At 47.3% G+C, this 25,670-nt stretch overlaps 2 protein-coding genes across 2 annotated transcripts in view; both read left to right on the top strand.

The window, feature by feature from the left end:
* Positions 1 to 1,706: 1,706 nt before the first annotated feature.
* On the top strand, positions 1,707 to 19,615 carry T265_06554 (hypothetical protein; the record flags this gene model as incomplete). Its single annotated transcript, XM_009171850.1, has 7 exons — positions 1,707 to 1,925; positions 9,125 to 9,406; positions 11,210 to 11,413; positions 13,572 to 13,745; positions 15,687 to 16,030; positions 18,945 to 19,001; positions 19,156 to 19,615. The coding sequence occupies 7 exons, from the start codon at positions 1,707 to 1,709 to the stop codon at positions 19,418 to 19,420; spliced, it is 1,545 nt and encodes a 514-aa protein (XP_009170114.1).
* A 279-nt stretch (positions 19,616 to 19,894) lies between these two features.
* T265_06553 (hypothetical protein) overlaps positions 19,895 to 25,670 on the top strand; it is a gene marked incomplete at both ends in the record, with an annotated part of 14,954 nt that continues 9,178 nt past the window's right edge. Inside the window, 2 exons of the mRNA XM_009171849.1 lie at positions 19,895 to 20,048; positions 24,886 to 25,024. Of these exons, the coding sequence (XP_009170113.1) occupies positions 19,895 to 20,048; positions 24,886 to 25,024 (293 nt within the window). The remainder of the gene's footprint in view (positions 20,049 to 24,885; positions 25,025 to 25,670) is intronic.

Here is a 25,670-nt window from a genome sequence, read left to right as displayed (position 1 = left end):
TTGCGGAATTCGTGGAGTCGCCGTGTAACATTTGCTTGAATGATTGAAGTCAATGAATATTCAGGAAAGTTCAAGAAGACGCGTTCGGGAGAATATGGACGTCCAGTTTTTGTAAATAAGATGCAAATGAGAGTTTTGCTTCCCTGTTCAATAGTCTGTAACACTGGTCAGTTGGCATTTCCAAATAGATAACGCCGCAGCGAAGGGCTTCTTCCTTTCATTTGTAGCTTGAGCGCGTTCATTGATGTTTGGTTGGGTGGAGCCGTTGATTTGTTCGCCGCGCTTGGGAATTATTTTTCAAACGTTTCATCACCAGTCGAGGCAATGTTATCATCAACCACTCACTGATGATGTCGCGTTGCTTGGTAACGAAACATTCGCAGACCAACTCGGTGGGTACCGAGATCAGCCACCAAGAGGTCACCTTCATACTTTTGTCACTGCACAGTACTACGGTTTGTAGTTGAATCTTAGCCTCATTGTCAAAGACTTCTGTGAATGAATCAAGTAAACCAAGCGCCAGGAAATGCAGTTTTTTTTTCACCATACAAAACTGTTAACTTTAGTCTCGAAACGTTGGAGAATGTAGGAGGGAGTTCTAGGATGTGGTTGTTCAAGGGCTAGTGCGACAACGGGACACATTAGCTCGTTGACAGTGGAAGAAGGAATACATGTGTGTGCTTTGTAGTAGTAGCAATGTGTATGTTGAATCTCCAGGATGTGATGGAGTTTGGATGGGGCAATCAGACGAGTGCCCCTTGTTTCGGTGCGGTTCTTAATTGAGAGACAACTCGTCGGCGGCTCGTTCCAGACGCAAAAATACCATCTTGGGGTTAGAAGAATCTCATAATTATAAGGGGCAAGAGTTAAATAGTTCCCGACGCGGAGCTCACCTTGAATGCGGTTGCAGGGATCAGCTAGACGTGAGTGAATGGAGGGGAACGAGGACAATTACGACTTTTGAGACAAATATGGGAGCAATATGGAAGAGATAAATGTCACAGCGCTTGGAGAGATCTTTTTTGCAGTGCTTCTCTTCTGTGCAGTCGTTCGGCCTCTGAGGAGAAACAGAGCACAGGGAGGGACTGGACACTGGATGATTTGCAGTGTCCAGTCATCATTATCGACGGTACGACATCAGTGTTCAACACCGATGCTTCACTGCCGCACAACCATGATTTATTTGAAAGCCTTATTGTACAGAAAAGAGTAAAGGTGGACGGGGAAGGGACTTAGTGCTGGATTACCACAATCATTCCGGGGTGCCTACACCTCCAGCCACTCATTCAGGCAATCTGGATAGAAACTGACAACAAGAACGCCACTGACACCGGTTGGCAGCCATACCTTGTAGTGTCTCCATCCAGGCATAGTGAGGATCCTGGAAGGCGAGTAGCACCGACAGTACCCAAGCGTTTCGTGATCTCCTTCATACTCCCCTGCCAAGTCAAGGGGTATCGTTAGTACAAGCATGAAGACTGGAAAGAACCTTAGAAAAAAGACCACTCGCGAATGACAACGTTGGCGAAAGAACAAGGCGTAATCTGTGTTGAAAACATTCCCCGAACACCAGCCGCACCTAAAGGCTTCGAACTATCGAGTGAAAAAAGTGATGAACGTACGAATCGCAAAATCAAAATGACGGTGGAGGATGAAGATAAGTTGAGTTTCCAGAGGATTTAAGGACCATACAGATATCAGAAACCATGAGAAATGAAGCGCAATGCGCTGTACTGATTGCTCTGGATAGCTTCTGGGCGATTGAAGAGGCGGAATTGGTAGGTGAGCAGCTTAACGATTGCCGAATTTGTGTTTCGCTGTATCGATTTTGGCCTTGTGGGAGTCACGGACAGACCCGTGATCGAACGGTTTGGTGGAGAGAAGTTACCGAGCCCACGCTCATTCGTGCAACCCCACCGAAACGGGTAAGTCCAACCAACTTAAAGGGAGAAAAAAGGTTCTCTGGGGTTCCGAGAAATGTGAAATACTGTCGATGAGGTCTTTTGTAAATCTCCAGGCAGATACCGATGAACCTTTCGAGAGGCAACACTCTCAGGGGTATGGGAAAAAGACGCAGTTAGAGCATTCGACGTCAGAATAAGCAGCTGTTTGGACACACTGGGATTGGAAAGTGCGATCAGGCGTAGTCCGAGTATCTTAGGGAGACGGAAGAACGCGTGGTTCGTGGGGCGTCGTGGGCCTTAGACCCCGGTATGAAAATTCACACGGCGGGAGAACTAATAGCTAAGGGGAAGATACTGCCTGGTGGCCGAGACTGCATAGTTCAGCAGTGGAGTCGGACTGGGAAGGCATTTATAGTTGATATTTAAAGTCCAGTTGCATCATTTTTCATTGGATAGCCATAATGACAACCCAGGTAATCGTTACTTTGGGTAGAAATCGAGGTGTGCGCGAATCGAAGAACTACTTTGGAAGTTAGCGGTTGCTGGTTATCTCTCTGTGATCAGTCGTAGTGTCCGACCACACACACTGTACTGTACTTTGAACCCGGACTGATACAGTCACTCGCTGAACTTTTTTTACTCTCCTGCAGACCTCTGAGCAGGTAGCAAAACGAGCTACAAGTAATGCTGTTTTTCGGCTGTTTGTAGATGGTGGTGTGTGTGTTTCACCTGGTCCTTCAGACACCAAACTCAGGTTTGCACACTTTTCTCCCCGCTGCCTGTTTTTTTTTTATTCGCATAAACACAACTTGTTTCGCTACCAGAGTGCACCGTGTTCTCAGTGTATCCGTTATTAGATTCTCATAGCAATGCGGCCACATTTTTCCAATGGGTTATGTCAAAACTCGGTACAAACCGCTCTTGCCTTGAGCGTCAACCCACCAGACATGGTGATGCTGTGAAACGAACGTCCAAGAAGGCCAGGTGGAGATTTGTAATGGAGGGCAGATGCAGATTGCTCACTTCCAACCAGCCTTTCCACGTACAATTCGGTGTGTATTCCGCGGGTTTCGAATTGTACTCCTACCCTCTTCTATTGTTGTTCCGGCACCGTCCTTCCGGCATGGATTTCTTCAATCTTTGGGAAGTCTCATCGCTTGTGTTCTTAGCAAGCTTCAAAAGAAGGATCTCAGGTTTGTCAGTCGGCCAATTGCACACCGGCGTAGCAGCGGTATCGACCGAAGCTGCCGGAATACGTGTTCGTTATTGGAACCAATGACTTTCGGGTATACTTAGGAGTTGGTAGCTTTGGAGCTTCGCGAAATTACGATACAGTTCTTCAGTATTCTTACACCCAGCCCGGATATGGCCGCGTATTTTGGTACGCGCTAGAGAGTCATTCATACTGCAGCTCTCCACGCATCACTTTTGCGATCAACACATTACAGAGGTCTCGTTGCCACACAGTGATGTATTCGATTAGATGTCCGTGACCACTTCTTCAATGAGCTACCTGCACACACGCTGTCTCTGTTCTTTGGAAGTTCAACTATTGCACAGCATACATCCACGCTTATCGTTCATTGATTACATTCCAAAGGGTCTGTTTCAGTCTCCTCTTTCGTAACCTGAACATTCACATCGTTCTACAAGAAGATGGAATCTGATCTGACCAAGATTGGTCAGCTGATCACAGGATTTGTTTCGAATGTAGCACTATGAGGGCACAGGTGCAGATGAATGTGGGAGAACCTGTCCCAGATATCTGGGGCACTTCTGAATTGGTGCGGTTTAGTTCAGCCATTATTCTGTCAATCGTATCATCTGAAACTTGGAGTTGGTCGACAAGATATAATCAGATCTCGGCTCCCCCAGATTTCCTCGATTGCACTTTGGTGCACGGTTTGTGAGCTTAAAAACTGAACTGAGGTTTCTTTGATCAGTCAGCTATGTCTCACTGGATGCAGCTAAGTCTATCCTGTGGCGTTTTTTCTGTTCTTTCACAAAAATGCAGCTAAGTCTATCCTGTGGCGTTTTTGGGTTCTTTCACAACGACAGCAGTTTGCCTTTCGAGCCTATCTCCTTCATTCCGATCCGCGCACGCTTCATATTCTGTGTCTTCTCTCTCTTTACAGTCCGCGTCACATGCAGGCAGGTGAATTTTTTTTACCTCATCTGAAGAATTTAACTTTCGACGCACAAGGCATTGGGAAGCTGACTTGGCTAGGGGTCACAAGGAGTAGGACGTCGCGCGCAGCAGGCGCCTTTTGTCACATGTTTTGGCCAAATCTCCTGCCGACCTTCGCTTATGGGTTTCCAGTCCGATCCAACGAACTCTAGCGGAGTTGCTCGAAGCGGACAATATGTGAAGCGTTCTCTGGACGTGACCGATGAACGTCCATCCAGGAAAGCACTTGGAGGTACCAAACTCTTGACGACCAACTTTTTCACAGTTCCCACAAGAAACGGTTCAATACCTAATAAGCATCGATGATCAAAAGCGGTTAACGTTTGAACGTCCTCCACTGTGTTGTCCGCATATTCCAGTTTTCCGAAGGTTCACCTGGAACTGTCGTTTCCGTTACGCTATTCCTTATACGCTTGAGAATGTCGCCCAGGACCAAACTGAACGGAACCAGAATAGTGGACAGTTCTGTGAGAGTTTGCTCGATATATTTTACTTCTACGGTAACTCTCACCGTAAATTTCATACCTGTACCAACTTGTGAACACCCCTGACTTTCATTGTACGAGCGAATGTTTTCAGTAACTCACTCACTGGACAATCCCACCGACACCTTGCTGACGTCACGGTAGATACGGGCGTCGGTCTTTGATATTCGCGGCCTGGTTTTGGTTTCTGTGGTGACCATGCGGTCTTCACAGTGAGTGTGTTATTGACTACGTCAATGCACGTGTCTTGTGGTGATCTGGTCCGATACTCTGGTCAGCACCGATCCTCTTCGTTCAACCGTATATCAACTTGGTTTTGACGGAACTCAGCTGAATCTCTCGTTAATGGTGGGTTCCAGTCGCGATTTGGCAATTTGGGTTGAATGAGAACACAAGGTTGACCGAAACTCAGGCAATGCGCCTACCTGATGAACCCAAACGGGGAGCTGGAAATCGACCGTGGGCTGTCGAAGAGTTTCAGCGACCTTGTGAGTAGTGTATTGCGTCTGTAAATTTACTCTGTTTATGATTTATTTTACGGTTCTTCTTATTCCAACTCCATGACATCAAATGCTTATTACAACCTTGACGTTGTGCGTTATTTCAACCCTCGAACGTATCCAAGATCACGTCCGCAATATTCATGACCGCAACGGCTTGACGTTGCACCCGACTAATACGCATCAATGTCATAAATCCTAGTGAAAAACCATTTCTGGGATTACATTGAATAACAAAATTTGTGTCACCTGAATCAACAGGGAGCAGGCAAGGTGGTTCTCTCATTGATTTGTCTTGAAAGTGTGTTGTCAGAAGCGATGTTTTAAAAGTTGTACGACCCTTATATATAGACGAAGAGTTACCCACCGCAAGTTCACGTGACTTACTCCGGTATGCTAGCAGCCTGAGCGATTGCGTGAATGCATCCGTTAGCAGCGAAATGATGCGCATCGGTGGATCATTTCCAACTCCAGGTTGTTGCGGCAGTGCGTGCAAGGGCATCATCGTCATATGAGGACTTCCCGTTGGACACCCTAACATAGGCTTAATTACACTCAGACTGTCAGTTCCGCGCTCTTTTCTTCCGATTCTGAGTGAGTAAAATAAGTAAGGCTCTGTTGAATAAACTTATCAACGTGATAACATCTCCTGCAACAAGCTTTGCACTTACGAAGTTCAAAGTCACGCTACAGAACGTGAAGCCTCTTGGAATGACTGATCCAAAATGCTTTAAAGACTCTCACATATCTCATCAGTTTTGACGAAGTCGTTGAACGAAGTTTAAAGGTCCAAATCACGCTCACTCTTGGTGTCCAAACGGCACATCATTCGGTCTGAATGATCGTGTGCACCGGGATTCCGTCAGGGCTATATTGCTGTATGGTTGCGGGACATGACCTCTGCGGATTAGTGGTTTGAGGCGTCGCCGATGTCTCAGAAGCGCTGCTGGTGTCGCATGACGTCAACGAATTTGTTACGAGGTAATTGGAATACGGGTATTTGGCTAGCACTGCGGTGGTTCGGCCATGTACAACGTATGCCAAAACAGCGTCTATCGAGACGAGTGTTGCTCTCCGTGCCTCCTTCAGAATGGCGGAAACCACGAGGTTGACAATGTATGATTTGGCACAACACTGGTGAAGCGAATACAAAGGTTTTAGGGTGTTCTTGGTGCGGTTCGCCTTCCAGGATGTGGTCCCCGTGACCGACCTCCTGCGCCTAGCTGGAAACATGGCAAAAACTGGTGTTCGCGCTATCAGTTTCTTTCCATATTGTCTGATTGGCGCTGAGAGAGGTGTATGTACCTGGGAATGCTTGCGATAGACAAGCACACAAGGTCCATCCTTCGTCCATCCACTCCTCTTCTTACGATCAAGTCTTTAACCGTAATCAACTCAACTTGTGGTTGCGCGGTAGCGAAGCATGCATGTCGGCGCAAATGTTACTGTCTCTGTTGGTGTTGACGATGCTAATGACTTCGTCCCAGCATAAGAATAGCAGTTTTTCTATCTAACTTCCTACCCCTCTTCTACTCTCTGTTATCGGTGTAGTGAGCTGTCCCCATGGCGTTTTCCTTCCTACCATTAATCAACAACTGTTCACTTGGTATCCGATGTGTGTAAGAGAAGTAATACACTCATTTACAAATCAATTTGGTTTTTACGAGAGACTCAACTGAACCTGTCGTTAATGATATTCTACAACTGAGTGTGCTGCACACAGGCCGCCTCATAATTCAGTTGGCGCGGCATTCGATATATCGCAGTATATTTTCATAAAGGAAACTACTCACAGGGTTTCTGAAATCTCTTCGACAGCCCACGACAGGTTCCGCCCTTCTTGGGGCTCATCAAGTAGGCGCAGTCCCTGAGTTTCCGTCAACCTTACGATCTACTTGAACCCAAATTGCACTGTTTTCGAGAAATACACTAGTTTGCAAATCAATTTGGTTTTCACGAGAGACTCAAGTGAATCTCGTTCATGATATTCTACAACCAAATGTGCTGCATACAGGCCGCCTCATATGCATCTTTTATTGATTGGAAGGAGATCACAAAAGCAATGTCCAGTGCGAGAGACAAGGTTGTTCACATTTTGGAACCGTCGTCCGACTACTGATGCACGACCGAGATCTTTTTTCTCGCAGAGGACCTGATGGTTTCTCAGCCGATCCATCTACGCCCATCTGATGAGTCCCAATACGGACAAAAGCATCGGTGTGACTGCTCTGTTCGGGACTCGATCACACATTTTAGTTGCATTTCTCAGGTACGAATGTAGAGTCCATCTGAAAGAAACAGCCCGATGTAATCTACCCAACGAGCTTATCTCTCCTGAAGGAGAATCAGCGAAAAAAGACGGCATCCTTTTACCCGAATGGTTCCCGGAATTTATTGCAAATCCCATGCAGAGGAGCACATTTCGCGTCGTAGAACGCTCCCCAAGTAGTCGTGTCGTCCGTCTACCGCTACTGATTGACTTCAGTTGCCGTTAGTGTTTCCATAGTGTTCATTTAATCTGATGGGATTCGATCCAAGTTATCATCATCATCATCAAGTTAGTGCTTGCCTGGCATTACAGAAACCGCGATGTGGATAAATGTCCAAAATCTCGGTGGTATTAGGACTTGTTTTCTTGAGTTTGGCCTACCTACCAAGAGACAAAAATCCGCCCGTAGTGGAGGTTTTCGGGCTGCGAAGGCAACCAACCACTCCACAGCCCACGAATCAGTGCCTTAATGACTATTCAGATACACAACCTGACTACTCACCAGTAGTCAGATATCTAATGGAATTGGCCGGCAGATGGTTTGGGTAACCCTGATGTCTTGCGCGGTACATATGCCCAAAGTCTCAGTCAGGTCCCTCCATATGTCATACCATGTCGTTGTCCAGACGGAGGTTCCCTCTGACGTGCCCATCTCACAAGCCCTTACCCATGGAACCGACTCAAGGCTTGAATGCAATAACTATTGTGCGGTGTAAAAGTACTCTGCACCGATCCCAAACATAAAGTACTGATCGCTGGCATTTTTCTGTTTGGAACGCTCTTTATGTCATGTGCTACGGTATATGGTCCGAACCTATCTCCCAACTTTGACGAAAAAACTCAGTCTCGGGTTCGAACGCCCAAGCAACCATGGCCGATCTCGTAGACCTGGGTGGGTAACCCGCAAGCCGCCTTAGGATGAGCGAAGCCGGCCCACCTACAGCGACCGTGTGCGCACGTGATCCCGGACATGTTGCCATCTCGTCACATCCAATGGGAAAAGGCTGCAGTTGCTCGTCTCAGCATTCCGAGCCGTCGAGCTGACGTATCCATACATGGCCACGCTGCCAGTGAACCAATGGGATTGCAGACGGCTTAGCCTAAACGGCCTTGGCCTACTAACTGGACACCCAATCATTGTGTCCCGTTTGACTAATCGACGGTGCGTTTCGGCTCTGACGTGTTAGGTGTGCCATTCTCTGAGGTGCGTGGGTACGTGCTGCAGGTGAGCTGCTCTCTCAGTCGTGCCGGTGGTGATGCGGTGCTGATGATATCCGGCAGTTGCAGCTTTAGAGATAAAATGATAGGCAGCGTCGTTAAGTGGCGTCTTAATCCGCACACGTACGTAAGGAAGGGTATTTCCAGCAAACGATACAGTTGAGTTGATTCAAGTGGTATCGAAGCCGTAGCGGATATCGGTTCCCTCGATCCAGACTGCTTTCAGGGGCGATATCGACCACTGCTCTAACGACTCGAGGACCTTCTTGGACGGCCTTCGCCAACGTACTTTTTATTCATGTCCGTGATACCTGTTCACCCCAACGTAGACTGTCCACTTCGCACTTTGTTTCTTTCTGGTCAACGAAGAATAATGTCACCGCAGTTGGGTTTCGTTTATCTGTGCACTTATTTTCAATCTCTTCCAGGGCAACTCGCATTCCTAACCTTGGGGAATGAATTCCCTTGTTTTTCTCGCATTTTCACTTTGCTTCTGCGCGACAAACATAGGAAGTTCGGTGAGTTTTGGCATCATTTCCCTTAAACCGTCATGATCCTAGCAAGTGAGAGTAGTCGCCAACCCGGGTTGTGAAGCTGAATGTTCCCGGTTGAGTGACAGACCGGACGTCGTGTACATTCGTTCCTGGGACCACAATAGTTCTGTGCACTTTCTGCTATTGGCGACTGGGAACGTGACACCATCGCTACTTGCCTTGCACTCGTCCAGTCCGACCGCGCAGGTGTCGATCAATTGGAATTCTCTGGCTTCAAGCGCTTCGAAGGTGGAACAAGCCATCCATCTGGAGCAAGTAACGCAGTCCTATGGTTTGGCGTTCCTCAGTGTAAGTCTCGTGGTTTTATTTTGTGTGCGTATTATTTTCAGCGTTTCCCATCCATCCATCGGCTCTGAAAGTCACCGTAAGCCGGACTGTAAAACATATGGTTCTCATGGCGCTTGTGGGCATCCCTTCAACCTGGACACAAGGAAGTTGAAAACGGTGGTGGGATATTGAAGAGTTCTCAGTGACCCTATAAGTAGTGTCTTATGGGGACAAGGCTGCGACCTTTCGGGTGAAACAAGCCTTCATGCAGCAGTTTTATGAATAATAGCCTAAGCCGGGGTTCAGTTGGGTCTCCTGTCAACTCTCCCAAAATCCAATCTAAACTCGCTTTTGACTTGCAGCGTTGTCCTTTGTTGAGTGCACTCCCCTTATTTTGAACCCGAAGCATCTTGGAAGTGTGTTGTCCTCAAGTAGTCCGCGAAATTCTCCCTACATGGGTGATTTCAAGTGCATCCGTGAGGGATTCCAAATAAGTGTAAAAACGGGCAAGCTCCGTATAGACCGTTGATTGGACGGCTCACTGGTCGGAGCGCATACTTACTGACCCGGAGGTCCGGGGTTCGAACCCGACCTCTGCCTCTCGACTTCCCCTGTCTAGGCTTGGGCAACCTGGCAGTATCCCAGCTTTCATTAGGTGGCGTGGCAGTCAGGCCACTCAAGGGTGTTACACGTGAACCATTATCTTTATCTCAGTGAAACCAACGATGCATGACGCAAGTAAGTGGTCATCCTTGGATCACATTGTTGCTCGATCACCTCCTGTCCCCCTCATCGGACTTAATTCACACCTGTCGATGAAGATTTTGACCTACGATTGAAGCCGAAAAGCATTGTACAGCTGTTTCATCCTTATTTGGCATCATCAGCGTTGTGCATCTCCAGTGGGGTTACGTCGAACCAACTACCTTCGTTCGTCCTTCAGCCATGGAGTCCACATCACCTGGTCACGTGTGTATTGACTGCCTTCTCAGGTGACAGGACGAAATGTCCGTCCCTGAATTTCCTCACACTACTAACAAGTCGCTATGTTGTGAGTTGTCTTTTGGGAATCTGTGATCTAAGAACTCAGGGGGACTGGCGCTCGTGGCCATCTGTGTGACGAGCAAAAGTACACTAGAACGGACTACCTTGTCGTTTTCCACTTTTTCTCGGATTTTCTGGTGACAGTCGGACAGAGTACCCTTCCCAACTCTTTTTTCATGTATAGAGCGGAAAACGTGTCATTTGCTAGCCATTTCTGGAGCTGCGTTGAAGTTCAGAGCAAGCCCGTCGATAGAACTCAAAGTATTTCCGGGGACCCTAGAGTGAGGGCTGTTGCTCCTCCCTCCGGTCTAACGGCAACAGGTTGTTGACCTTTGGGATAACTGAGTGATCTCGTTGGTTTCTCTGTGTGGCCTTTACATTGTGATGCATTGTGATGCCCCCACAGCAGGGAGCTTGGTGTTCTGGTGGATGACCTTCGCTCAGTCAGCGAATAGTGCACCCTTTTTCCTAGCACCTGTTCCACCTGGATTCGCAACGGAGACGCTCATCTTCCATGCCACCCGTCAGCTTCATATGTAAGCGGTTGTGACCTGAACATGTGTTAGCTCAACTCCTTCAATGCCCCCCTTCTGAAAAGCCGCTTGGAGAACCTGTCGTAGATGTGCTTCTTTAGGCTGTGCATTATACAGCATCTCTAGGAGGCCATTCCGTGGGGTGCTACTTGTCAGTCATAATCAACATACCGATTTACTTGATGGGCATCTCATACATGTATCTGATTGGCCCCTATCCTCACCTATTTTGAATTATCTTATCCAGTTTGTGGATTTCAATTTAACAACCAAAGACGGCTTGCGATCTTCGCCCAGTTTTGACCGGTCTCCAGGTTCGTTCCGTCCACATTATTTCGACAAAGGCACTTGGCGTCTTACGAAAAGCCCAGTGGGGAATAGCAAGCGGATTTCGGCCATTTACCAGGCTTCTTTGGCCTCTCATGCCCACAATGGTTCCGTACAGATCAAGGTGAGCCCAATTCGTTATCGATCGTATCGTTTTCCGTAGTCCCCAGTTGGTTGTGAAATACTCATGTAGCCATTTGTTCCTCCTCAATAACCCTAGTATACATAGAATACTGTGGATATTTCTGCAGATTCGTTCCCGAACGCGCATTTACGGGGAAGGTAAAAATGGTAGTGAGTCGCCGTCATCATCGGCTTTGCACGCACCCCCCTCAATAATGTGGAGCAATATTTATCCTCGAAAAGGCATGCGAAGCAAAAAACGAGGCCTTCGGCATCCGGCAACGAGTCAGCTTTCATCCGCCCTGCCCGGATCATAAAATGTGATTTCGGGTGCCTGACTTTTAACGATGGTGCATACAAGAACAATGGGTTGGTCGCCCAAGGGGTCAACGAATCAAACGGTTATCTTCCTCTCCTTAGTACGACTTCTTTAAAACTGTACGGAAGCCAGCCGTCCCTAATTACCGGACATCACACCATTTGGACGGATGTGTCACGTGCAGGATACGGACCAATCGAAAGCATGCTCTGATTGGTCAGAATGCCAACCAATCCGGATCGAGCACCTTTGACTCGACGCTTCTCGCCCCCGCACGGTGACTCTAGCACGACCTTGTGGAACACCCTGTGATAACACCATAGATACGGTGTAGTGATTTCCTTTTGTCTCCATAAGGGGTTGTTCAGAGTTACCGTGCCTTTTGGGATTCCACAGTAGGCGGAGCAGGAATCCAAGGGATCGATACAGAGTCGCAATACCGTTCAGCAAGACACAACAAACACTCAGCAGAAATAAAGTGTCACAATGAGGATAGATTAGCTTCCTCTTGGTACACGATCATACCAGAGATGGGTGACGCGATTGTCGGGGCTTTGTCGAATTGTGCGTCTTCGAAACGATCTGTCACTTCGTGGATGAAAAACGGAAGCGCACCACTATTCTTTCATAGTACAGTAGTAAGAGGGGTAACGCCTGGCAGCCTGTCATTCTATTTACGACTCGATTTTCTGACATTTCGTGGTAGTTGCGTTTTCCTGCCGGGGTCACCAACCTGCATCATCTAGTCTTCTCGACAAACCAACCAACACACTAATTTTAGGTGCTTTCATGCGGTCTAATCCGTCTTCGAGTGGCACTAATCATGCTGGAATTTAGTCTTCATGCTGAGTGAACCAGAGAAGTTGCGCGCGTTGCTGCTGATGAGTGTGGTAGATAGGTATCTGGTCAACACGGTTCCAGTGTAGGAATCGAGCGAGGCCCGCATATGCCGGTCAGTGATTGTTGGAGAGGCGATGAACTATCCAAACCATTCTACATTCTTTTGAGCAGACTGACCCGGGGTGGGGGCCAGACGGGTGGCGATGTGTGCAGTCTTTGTGACATGAAAACAATTTCGAAAGAGAGCTGTTGCTCTCAGGAATTTGCCAGTTTTGTGTGTCTGCTGTTTTCGGATATCTGAGAACGTCTTGAAAATCGATCGTGTTACGAATGGATCTCTGAGTGAACCTTCATCGCCGTTTGGCACTTTGTTGTGGTTCACAGTCTCGATGTTAATCCTTGATTTGATGTTCTGTCCGCCAAGTGTGGTTCATCAAAGGGCAGGGTACCTTGAGACAGTCCTCGATTATGTCGTGAAGATTGCTACATCTTTATGTGCAGGGTTATCGAAGAGTTCACAAGCACGTTCTAGAACCTTCGTGACGCTAAACTCTGATTGGCCTGTAAATTCACCAATCAGGGCACCGCATTTGTCTGTTCCGCTCGATGTTCGATCCCTTCGAAAAAGTCACGAACACATAAACAGAAGTGTTGTAAGCATTGTGCTTCGTTGGTACGCCGTGTTTGCGTGGTTGTTCTCTGTTGTCTTTGTTTTTTACGGGCTGTGCCATCCTGTCAACTTCCGGGTTTTGCACTGTCCCATTCTTTCCAAATTACTTAAAGTGGTCTCTGAAAAACTGCAACAAACATAGTGGTCCTTAACGGCACCTCATTCGAAGTTTTGTCTGGGTGATGATAACCGCGTTGCTTAGGTGACTGCTTTGCGTCGCCTTTGCACGAATGGGCACGCCTTGGTATCGTCTCCGCCTTGTTGTCCTTCCCTGTATGATTTTTGTACACGGAATTCTAAGTCCGCTGCCTCCGATCTTTGCGTTTTCAGGTGCTTCTGCGGGATGATCTCAAGTCGCTGGATTTGGAGGTCACACTGGATAACTTCACGACTGAGTACGCCCATGGACAATTCGGGTTGGAGGTTGTTCTGTCTTCCAACATGAGCGTTGTTCCCGGTGATGACTATCTTCTGACAGAGAAAGCCGTCGCGGGTTCTGGACATGTAAGCCTTTGAACCAATTAGTTTGTTTGTTCTCAAATCACTTTGATGGTAATTCCGAGCGAGCTCAGTTTGTCAGTACTCCGCTTCTGAAAAGAAAACTGCTGTTGTGGATATCAGTCCCAATGGACTGACTGATTAGTCGTTGGTGGTGAAAAACATGTGTTTTTGTACGCATTGCTACTGTCAATCTTTTCAGAGTACTTTGTGCTGTCTGCGCAGATGGTGGTACGATCCATTTTTTCCTTAGCCCTATCGATTCAAGATATGACCGACTGGCAGCTGGTGCGACTGACAAAGCGGTCGCTTGTCCGCACACGCGGTGGCACTCGGCGATTTGTGGAGCTGTGAACAGCACAACCGCACCAACTGCGTAAAACTTCCTGTCCTTCACTCACTTTGAGTTCACCCAAATGGCGAAAATCTATCGAGGATGGCTAATACGTAAAGCCCTGAGCCAATCGAGTGTTCGCGCCGTCTGGATCGAATCGGTACATTCTACCAACTTTTGGACAAGAGTTCACCGAGACATGCACTATTGGTCTCAGGAGTAAACAGCTGGTAATCGATCAGATGGCTGTTGATCTGTTCGCCGAGTTTGGCAGCTCAGCATTTTGGCTTAATTATACGATATAACTTTCTAGAATTTCTTCACTGCTTAGCGAACATACACTCATCTGCAAACTAATTTAGTTTTTCGAGAAACTCACCTGGAACCCAGCTGGATCTCTCGTTATTGATGTTCTCAGGCGACTGAATGTGCTGCATCAGGCCGCCTCATGTTTCAGTCTCTATGGTATTTGAAATATCGCGATACATGTATATCTTTGTAATGTACTACTCATAAGGTTGCTGAAAATCCGTCAACAGCCCACGACCGGTTTCGCCCTTCTTGGGGCTCATCAGGTAGGCGCAGTCCCCGGGTTTCCGTCAACCTTGTGTTCTACTTGAAACCAAATTGCACGACATTAGCGAATATACACTCATTTGCAAACTAATTTGGTTTTTTGAAAGACTCATTTGGGACCCAGCTGAATCTCTCGTTTGTGATGTTCTAAGGCAACTGAATGTGCTTCACCAGGCCGCCTCATGTTTCAATCGCTACGACATTCGAAATATCGCGATACATGTATATCTTTGTAATGTACTTGTTTATTTTTTTTTCGTGGTTATTTTCTCGTGGTTTATGCCACTCATCAACATGACAGACGGCCTTACGAATTAGGCTCATTTGCAGCTGCTCCCGTCTTGGTTGGTCATTGGTCAAGGAGCCAACCTATTGATCGGAAGGTCTGTGGTTCGAACCCAACCCCAGCATCTCGACTGTTCCCGTTTAGGCTTGGCAGTATCCCAGCCTGGTAGGTAGGCACCGAAAGGGTGTTACAGCTGAACCAGTTGACACGTTCTTCTCGATCAGATGATGTGGAACCCGAGGTTCGAACAGTTCGAACCCAATTCTCCTTATGAAAAGTTTGACTCGGTTTCTCTCCCGCACACTGAGAACATCCGACAACACGTCAGGTTGCGCGAAAACCACAGCGAATGGATGTCATAGGCGAAGAATAAACAGGAGTTTTGTGGTCTGACTGTTACCTAATCAGGTGTACGCTTTTGGCCTTGAACTTGTCACAAGTGTTTGTGTCCCGCGTTGTTTGAAAGGTGACAAGTAGTGATAGTAACGATAGTCCATCCATTTGGGAAAAGGATCGGATTGGGATGAAAACAGCTCTGAGAAAAACTCTGTGTGCATCCCCCTCCCCCCAATAAACCCTCCAGTTAGTAACGCGACTTCTCCGGTAAGTTCTCCACCTTGCAACACATGCATTCACATTTCCTATTGAGGAAGTTTTTCAGTCCAAAAGTTAACGTTGGAGCGTTTAGAATTTCCTTCCCGCCGTCTAATTGGTCAGTGAGGTAAATTGACCTTTACCGTGCACTTTTCAGGTACGGACGGTTTATTTGGATCGAAGGTCCGATTCGGGTCCATGGCCGGTCAACGATAGGTCACAGCCTGCCGGTTTCTTTCGATCCGCATGCCATGCATCCGCAGTATCTTGTGAAGCTACACTTGACGTTTGGCGTCACAGTTTGACCAAGTCTCAAAATCGATGTCTCAGACGAACCCTGTTGCGCTATTTCTACGGAGAGCGGATGCATCAGCAATACACTGGCCTTGACTCGATGACATTGGTAAGGGAGCGTTGGTCACGTGCGAACAAGACATTGCCACCCATCGGCCTACGAGTGCAACGAATCACTTTTCACACGTCATCCAGTCACGAGGTCTGGTAAGTTTCGTCGGTTACGTTCCTTTGAACGATCCACAGATGTGCGTAAATGTTATCAACTGCCAACGGCCATGGTTGTCGTGTCAATGAGAGACTAGAATGCTTGTCCAGTGAGGACTCATTACATGCTTTTGCTTAGGGCCAAGCGAAGTAGAACCTCCATCTTTCCGCGAACGGGTTAGGGAGTCGTCTTTGGGACTTGTTTCACGATAGCTGAATGCAACGGAAGTCCTGACTGGCGGGTCAATCGATCGTCATTCGAGTCGGCCGCACCAATCACATCGCCCAAGTATGAACCCGTTCGCCTGTTCGGACGTGAAAATCCAGATGAGTCCAACGTGCGTTTGTGGCGTAGCGGTTACACGCTCGGCTGGCATGTCAGATGTCCGGGGTTCAAATCCCGGCACGTCCATTGAATATGCACTGCTGATGAGCTCTAACGAGAGCGAAACTCGAGTCCAGTGTTGCATCCCTCTGATGTGGACTCACCGGAATGATTACGCCAGAACAGGAGAACGACCGTTCAAACGAGAGTGGTGTGACTATGAGCCAAATACCTATCCCGCAAAAAACCCAAAAATGCAACGAATACGACGGAATTGGATGTCAAGCCTCGGCGCTGCTTGTGAACTGGTCATTTATTCGTATAAAGGTTCCGATTGAGGTGTATTCAGCCTTGAGCTGGACATAGCTGAGAGGTTAACCATCGAGTTTCTCATCCAGTGGTTCGTAGTCTTACCTATTCAAGCTGTGATGTTCTCTAAGTGTTGTCTCGCCAGCCTGTACTTTAAAAATTGTAGCTATTCACCACATGTTTAAATGACCCTCAGTGGACGGTCGCGGTACCGCAGTATTCGCCTCTCCCATAAAGTCAACCCGAGATATACGGGATTTTTCCCGCTCGCATTGAGAGGACAAACCCTCCAGAAACGGATCTGGATGCCCGAATCCCTGATCTGTTCTTGAAAAGGAAACACCAATACCATATGCTGTTGATGCTGTAAAGAGCACCGCTGTTAAATTGATGGAAGTTAACTGAGTAATCCGTTCGATCGGTTTAACCATAGCCGCGCACAGCATGCACACATAGGACCGTCTATCGAAATGTCTTGAAATACGGACCGGTGATAGTGAGGTTCTAACGATAGCTCTTGTTTTCTTTGCCAGACTATCCGGTTTTTATGGCCTCATTTGAGTCCGACAGCCACCAAACCTTCCGTCTGAGAAATCATCATTCAAGGAGCAAGGGAATACTTAACCACGTGATGCGAGCCCCGTGATTTAGCATTGAGTGGCACCATATCTTGTACATGTTCAAGTTAGTCGCAGTGCTGATCAGACGCTCGTGCCCGAGCGGTTTAGTCGGCATGGATTGACTTTCCTTACAAGACGATTACAAAATTGCAATGGCTGCCTGCTGTTCTGTCCGCTTGGCTTGGCAGTCTGGTTGGACATTACCCGTGTATTGCAGGTCAGCGTTGGGTCGCTGTGAAGCGGTTGAGTAGTACTATGTTGTTTATATACCCCTCGTCGGCCAAGGGCTAACTTTTGATTGTGATTGACCGTTCAGATGACCGGTCATGTTGGTTGGCCAGTTCTGTGATTGGCTGACGCCCAGACTTTGGCTTATCGGCTCCCCGATCACCACGTCTTCCGGCTGAGCCGTTTGTTCCCTCAGAGCTATTTTCTGGGTTGACAGTGCTTTACGACTCGACAGCTTCTGCCGTCGTGATTCCTACTACCGGCCTGTCATTTTCCACATTAAATCAAGGTCTATACAGTGAGTTCCCTCTGAGAAAGAACTAGCAGAGACAAATCCTAGAGGGTGGCTTTTCTGGGGTTACCTGCATAGGGGATACTTGTGTTTTTTTACCAGGTCAGTAGGGACGTGGACCTTTAGGTGAAACTCATCTGTTCAGTCAGTGTGCGACTGCCTAGATTGTTTGCTTTCTATGAAGTGGAATACAATTCATTGTACAGATAATGAAACGTTCAAGTCGAGATGTCGGATTCTCTCGCAACTGCAATTATGCACTTTTCCTCTCCGTAACCAAGGCCACTTTCTGTATCCTTAATGAGTTTAGGGACGAGCGCATAAGACAAGAACTCAACTGTGCGCTAAACCGTAAGTTCACAGGTTCCCAACTTCGTTGAGCTTCTAGAGTCACAGGACTTTTTTCTCGCTCCAGATCTTCTCTGTCGCACAAGTGAACTATCAGGTTACTTTTAGGTGCAGTGACAATTAGGACGAGCCGGTCCCTTTCTCCATACTTAAAAGTACCAGCGACACGTATATAGACATACTCAAGCGCGCGTGGCACAACCTTGGAAGAAGTTGGTCTTTCTCAAGCCTTTACGATTGTGCTACACAACGGAAACCCGCGATATTCAGGTTTTTTGACGCAATGGTTTTTAGGGGACAAAACTGCATGCAAACTCACCCTGATTCGTGGTATCTGCCCCCACACCATCTCAAATTTCGTCTAATGTTTTGCCTACTGATTCGTTATAAGTAGTTCCAATTTAACACCTTATCACGAGCACGTGACATTGTTTTTTTATGGAGACTTCGTCCTGTGAGTGTAGCCGATCTGCGTTGAAAAGCCGAGGAGCACTGTACAGCTGTTTCATCCTTATTGGGAATCATCAGCAGCGCGCATCTCACGAAACTCCGGAGAGTCTCGAGCTCGCGACCTAGCCAGTAGTTTGAATACTTAACCGTTTGGTCACAGGCGGCTGATCAGCAGTGTGATTAACTCGCACTTAGACAGGATATAGCGCCGCTCATCCTTCAATCACGGGATCCACATCACGCGGTCACACGTGTTGACTGGCTCATCGAGCAACTGTTTTGTTTTAATTGTTTTTTTGTTTTGTTTTAATTTGTTTTAATTGTTTTAATTCTGCACTCTAGGCGCGGAACGTTCGGGTTCACCACAGAACTTCCACAGGGTGCCACGTTGACAAAACGGTCAGTCTCACAGTCGATGTTTGAAGAGTTTCTGCGTTTTTTACGGTTGATTCTTTTCCAGTAATCATTCCTGTGATAACCACAGCGTGCAGCGTTCTTATTCAAGCTCTCACCTTAAGATGACCCCATTCTTTTGCGAATACGTTTTTCCTAGACCGGATCCAGTGAGTAACCAAACCCGTATGATGAATACGGAGCGATGGATTTCAACTTCTAGTGCAGTCCATCGTTTAGATTCGTCTTTGTTGAGCCAGTCTCTGCTGGTTCCAGCGGGTTTGACTGTTTCAGGGCTGCTCACTTTCGCCTTGCTTATCGTCGTGATTGCGACTGCATATCAACGATTTCTGTGTGGAGAAAAGCTTGGGGCGTTCATTCCACCGGGAACTATCCTGGACAATGTACTTGCATCCAAGGTGTAATTGTACACAGTGCATTTTAGCGGACATATTCCCCATCTGTGCACCATTAGCCCTGCTTTTTCAACCCTCTTTCATGTCTGTGAACAAACATTCATTCATTCAGTCGCACGATTTTATCCACTGGTTTTGTGGGATGTTTTACATTTATGACCTTTTTAGTCTTTTTTGAAGATATAACAAAATATAACCTTTAAGTGGCAGACACTGTACTCGTGATTTGTCGCAAGATGTTTGTTCCTGGGTGGGTATCCCTAGTTCTGCTGATTCGGCTTTGCCTGTCGTATGCTCCGTGAAATGCTACCACTGAAAGGAAGAAGGCCTTCGCTGCGGAGCTATTTATTAGAAAATGCCGACTGAACAGTTACAGCCTATCGGACAGGGAAGCAAAACTCTCATTTGCATCTTGTTTACAAAAACTGAATATCCATCCTTTCCTTGAACGCGTCTTCCTGAACTTTCCTGGATATTCGTTGAATGTTGCCCAAATGCGAGCAGATGCGACTGCCCGAATTCCGCAATAGACCTCACTTTTCAAGAGGCGCGGAACGGGTTTACGAGAAAACGTACTACTCGCATGCCTCTCCATCAGTAGTATCACCGTTACACTACTACACTACACTTCCATTTGGTATGTGCGCTATTTCATACCCATCGGTGATCTGATGCTGGAAGACTTCGTTGGTCTTGTGGCGACTACAGCTTTCTCAAGACTATACTGCAGCAGTGCCAACGTGGTGGTTTCATTAGGACTTCCGGGATCTCCCACTTCGCGTTCTATTCATTGCGTCCTTGTGTGTAGCGAAGGGATGTGAGCCTCCGCGAAACACTGTAGGTCCTCTGTTCGTTTTCTTGGGGGGGGGGGAGCCGGTATCGTCTCCGTGGAGGATGAGTGCATCCAAATGGGTTCCGATATTTCTTTTGTATGAGCTCAAGATATGGCGGCGGTTAATCTGCAAGCTCACTGACTGGTACGTCCGTAGCTCCAATCCAACCCCTGACATCTCGACTGTCTAGGCTTGGGAAACATGGGAGTGCCTCAGCCCTCATGAATCCTCCGGATGGTGTGGTGGCCAGGTAGCGAAATGTCACACCTGTGGCACACGAGGTTATCCGACTCCCCGAATAGGACTGCGTTGCCTGTCGTTGCTTTGATGAGTGTTGTAGTTCTCAGAGCACACGTTGATTATGAATTGTGTCACCGAGGATAGGCGTGTTCTAGCGTATGGCCGTAAGTTCACTGTTTGATTTGCTCCCTACTGTACGTATGTTAGCTTTAGATATGTAGTTGCCCGAGAATGAGATCACGAAATCTCGCAAACGGAATAAAATGCGACAGATGGCTCGACGGGGCATGGCCGACCGATTGTCATCATATCAGCAGCTTTTATGTTATGTCTCGCAGATGGTTTCGCAGTCCCCATGTTGGCTCTTGGCTTGCTGTTCCAGCGACTGTGGTATATCAAACGGCGCGGTAGCTTGAGACAGTCCTTTATGGAAACTTATCAGGGGGCTTTTCACGAAGTTGAGCTTGAATCTTAGGGATGGAACGAGAAGTTCTCATCTTTATGAGTGCTTGAACCTGGCTGGCTCGTGCCTTCACGTGTGATCCGTCCCCGGATCGTGACTTGCCCTTCCAATCGATGCGAGTTTGTTTATCTGGATCGGCTTGCTTCCGGGTACCGTGAACGATAATGTCTGAGTGTACTGGGAGAACCAGCTCAGAACGTAACGGGACTACATAACAACCAATCGAACAACCGTTTTTCGTTGAGACAGATTTCATTGGTTGCTCTTCACTCGCTTTTGACAGATGAGTTGTATTCTTAGTATCACTTTTGTTCTGACCTTCTTGTACGCGACAGTGATCGATAGGGCAACTGGCTCGCACGTTCGTTGAGTTTATCTGGTTTGGTCAAGCGCACCAGGCGGCTATGCAGACCGGGGTTCACGCTTACAAGAAGGCATTGAGGAGACTGTGGTCCACAACAGAGTGCAAGTTCGGCGCACTACTGACCAGTCGCTCGTGGCCGATTCTATTAGACTTCAACTACCGTCTAGCGGCTCGGTTTGGATCTCCTCACAGGTTCGTGGGATACTCAGTGATGATGATTCTTGAAGATAGTCAAACAGCTTCTACAACAAAAGTGTCATCCAACGACGAAGCTCATTAGAACAACAAAACGCCGGACGGTGTTACGCAGTTCACAGTGCGGACTTTTAAAAACCCACAACTTTTGGCGGATAGCTCTGGAAGGCGCATTGGCCCTTCATTAGTTGAAAGTAATTAAATCAAGCGAATGGCTTAATTGGTTGGGCGCTGCAAGATGCGTTCCCCGAAACAGTATTCCTACAGCTGTTGCGGGTAAAGATGTTCTATACCACGTTTCAAACGCTTTCGCGACTGACTTCGAACTCCGGCTTCGAAAGTGTAGTGGTGGGAAAGACTTGTCGAACGAGAGCACAACGCGGAACACATCGCTTCTAGGTCACGCCCGGGCGTCATGAGTCGCCGCTTGAACTTCCATCCGATAGTTGGCTCTCCTGTCCTGTAGTTACAGTGGCCTCCCTAAAAGGAATCGGATGGGATCAGCGGTTCCACGTAAGCTTCGGATATCCTAACGTTATTTTCAGGAGCCTGGCCTGTCTTACAGAGTCACAGCTCCGGTCTTTCTTTTTGTCAGTCTTGCCGATGCCTCTATTCTTATTGCGCCTCTAGCTGTGCAGCTGAACTAATGAGCCTCACCAATCTATTCTGCTCACGCGAGGAAGGCTCCACTTATTTCTGCAGACTGTCTTGCCTCCAGCTCTTCGCCTACTACCAACTGGTGCCGTGCATGGACCCACACCTTTGGTCACCTGACGGTCTGACTTTTTCAGCCCAATGAGGAGTGCCTGAAAGAATCTATGCGTTGATAGATGCATACAATGTGAATAGCCGCATGGAGAAGTAGCGTGACCTGCGTTACGCACTCAGACCAGAGGGAATGACAGCAAAGCGAAACAAACTAGCATACAGAATTACATGCGATTTTTATTATTATTATTTTATTATTATTTTATTATCGTTTAAACTGATGACACTTTCAGACGAAGTATTCATGTCTTTTTCCCTTTGTTCCCTACAATTTAGTACCGAACCCCCAACAGAGTCCACACTACACGTTACGACAACCACACGGTCAGTCACTCATTGGATTTTTGAGCCATTGGTGCGCCTATTTTTTCCTTTCAGCACTTTTTTCGAGCCATAGCGATTGACGTGTATGATTGCTGCTCATCGTTTTTTTGCAGCCTTGATTCACCCGACCACACTTCGATCACTAACCAATCATCAACAGAAAATGGTGAGAGCCAATCAGATGCAACGTTGATTTACCAATCAGGAGCGCCCGCGTTGCGTTGGCCTCTGATTCTTCTTATTTGTCTAGCAGCTGCCTGTTTCATCGCATTTTGTGTTGTTGTGGTCGTGATGATGAGAAGGAGGCGAAAACGTATGTTGAAAGAAAAACACGGGATATTCCTTCCGTTGGATAGTTCATCACAAGCTACAGTAGAAATTCAGTTACAACACTCATCTCCGCAGATCTAACTGCCTTGTTTTTTATTCGATCTCTTAACCCACGTGATTCCATTGCGCCACTTTTTCCGACCTGTTTTGAACCTATTGCACCGAGTGATATTTCTCGTGAATTCTTTTATTGACTCATTTACTTCGCAATTGCGATTTTCAAGAAATATACGCCATTCGCTCTCAAAATGCCACAGATTTTAGTGCGGTGTTCCCAAAGAAAAGACTTCAGTCGCCATTTGCGTCAGGGTTGTGTATATTCCACTCAGGTCTTGTGAGGTCGCATCCATGTGCTGTACCACCATGTGTCACCACTAGTAAGTACATAGTCTCTGGGGGGATTTGATAGCTTTACTGAAGGCGTTGTGTGGACTTTCCGTCCCGGGTAAGGCTTATGCTTTTCTGTTACGAATCCGCAAGCATTCCACGGCGTATCCAACGAGGTTTTCAAGTGATCTTTCCGTTCTCAATCGCGTTCACCTATTGCACCTGTTTTAGATTATATCGCAGTGAGGAGCCAAGGGTGACATAGATAGTAGAGATAGATAGATAGTCGTTCACCTGTAACACCCCCTAGGTGCCTAGCTGCCATGCCACCCAAAGGAAAGACGAGGGCTGGAATACTGCCAGGTCACCCGAGCCTAGACAGGGGAAATCGAGTGGCAGAGGTCGGGTTCGAACCACGGATCTTCCGGTCAGTAAATTCGCGCTCTAACCACTTGGTCCATCTCGCCCCCTGGAAGCAAATTTAGCCACGTGGCAGCGGAGCTAACCAAGCCAGAAGGTATCCGGTCTCAATTGATATAGATGAATACTTTATTCATCTCTGGAAAATGGTGACCCCAGACGAAAGAATGTAGTCCAACGGTCCGGAGATATGGCGTGCCGCAGACTGGTTGATCATCATCGGCATCATGATATCGGTGTGCAACACCGATGCTCTGCTGCCGTACAAAGGTGGACGAGGGAAGGGACTTGCTACCATCATTCCGAGGTGCCTACACCTCCAAACACTCATTCAAACAATGTGGATTAAAGCTGACAACGAGGACGCCACTGACATCGGTTGGCAGTCAGTTGGTAGACTGGTTCGAAATGTTTAAGAAATCAAATCGACTGTGGCGACAGATCGACGGAAACTTTCGATGCATTGAGGAGGATTGTTGCTGCAAACATTTTTGTACATCCATATATGGACAGCCCAGTTCGGTCTGATGAAAACCGATAGGGTTTCTGCACAGAATTTCTCACCGACCGTAATTTGATCGTTCAAAAACCACCCCTGTTTTTCATGATTCGTTGTGATTAACTACCCTGCCCCAAAGGTCTGTCAGTCATTCACACCATCCGGCGAGAATTCTGAACATACATTTGTCAGTGATTTCATGTGCTCGTCAAAAGCGAATTTTCGGATTGCTTTTCCGTCTGAATTTAAACTTACAATAAAGCGGTGAATTTTTTCGGACAAGCTTTTGGACTGTTCCCCGAACACCTTGCCCCAACAATAGCCAACTTCTTCGTTCTTGTCTAATCACTTTTCAAGGGTGTCAAAATGATCCATTGGGGTGGGGGGAGGGATCCAACAGAACCGATTTAGGGGGGTGTGGAGTATTATCGGTAGCACAAACACCTGTGTGTGCCGTGGCTGGGTCACTAAACCGAGTGGCTGAACAGCGCTTTGTAGAGGGGGGAGGGTTAGGTGAAACAAACCAGTACCACCCGCTGCGGCGTTCTTGTTGCGGTGGTGGCAGGTTCCATGAATCGACGGACCAGTGCTAGTGAGTTGGAGAAATCAGTCGATAGTTCGAACAGCTTCAGTCGTTCGGGATGAATTGGTTCGCTATACTGTCAAACACTGTTCGGAACTCAGATGTCACAATTGTCCGATTTGTATTAGGTACTCCTCCAGATGATATCATGGAGGAATACTACCGACAGTCTTGGTGGAAACTCTCCGGCAGTCCACGAAAGGTTTCGCCCTTCTTGGGAGTCATCAGATACGTACCTCATAAACGAGATGTTCGGCTTGGACTCAGGTGAGTCCTTCCATCCAATTTGGGCGCATTCCCTGAGAGTCCGTCAAATTTATGCCCTACAGGGACCCAAATTGCACCAAGTTGGTTTTAACACGAGACTCGAATGGGTTCTAGCTGAATCTCTCGTTTGTGATGTTCTGCAGTGCATCTACTTGAAGAATGTCATAAACGATAGATTCAGTTGAGTCTCGTGTTGAAATCAAATCGATGTGCAAATGAGTGTACTACGCGAATTTCAGTGCAATCTGTGTTCAAGATTAGTGGCAACTTGGGGACTGCGCCTACCTGGGCTGTCGAAGAGGTTTCATCAAACCTTGCTATAGTGACATTCCTTCATGAATCGGAGCATCTTATTAGGAGGTTTACCTCTTAAATCTTGAAAGCGGAGGCTGTCTTCTTACCCACAAAGTTCGCCGTTTTCTGAGATTTTATGTTCAAACTGAAGTGAGGTAAAATGTTGAAAAGCCGAGAGTTTCTTTTGTCCTTGTTGGTTATCACCAGCCGTGAGCACCGCGAAAAGAATTCGAACTCTCATGAGGGAAACTACTCACAAGGTTGCTGAAAACTCTGAATAGTTATCAGCGGCGTTTTTAGTAGATTCCCTTATGGAAATATACTGCGATATCTCGAATATCGTGCCAACTGA

Source organism: Opisthorchis viverrini (assembly GCF_000715545.1).
Source record: "Opisthorchis viverrini unplaced genomic scaffold opera_v5_136, whole genome shotgun sequence".
Classification (NCBI taxonomy): domain Eukaryota; kingdom Metazoa; phylum Platyhelminthes; class Trematoda; order Opisthorchiida; family Opisthorchiidae; genus Opisthorchis; species Opisthorchis viverrini.
This window is presented reverse-complemented; position numbering and strand designations above follow the sequence as displayed.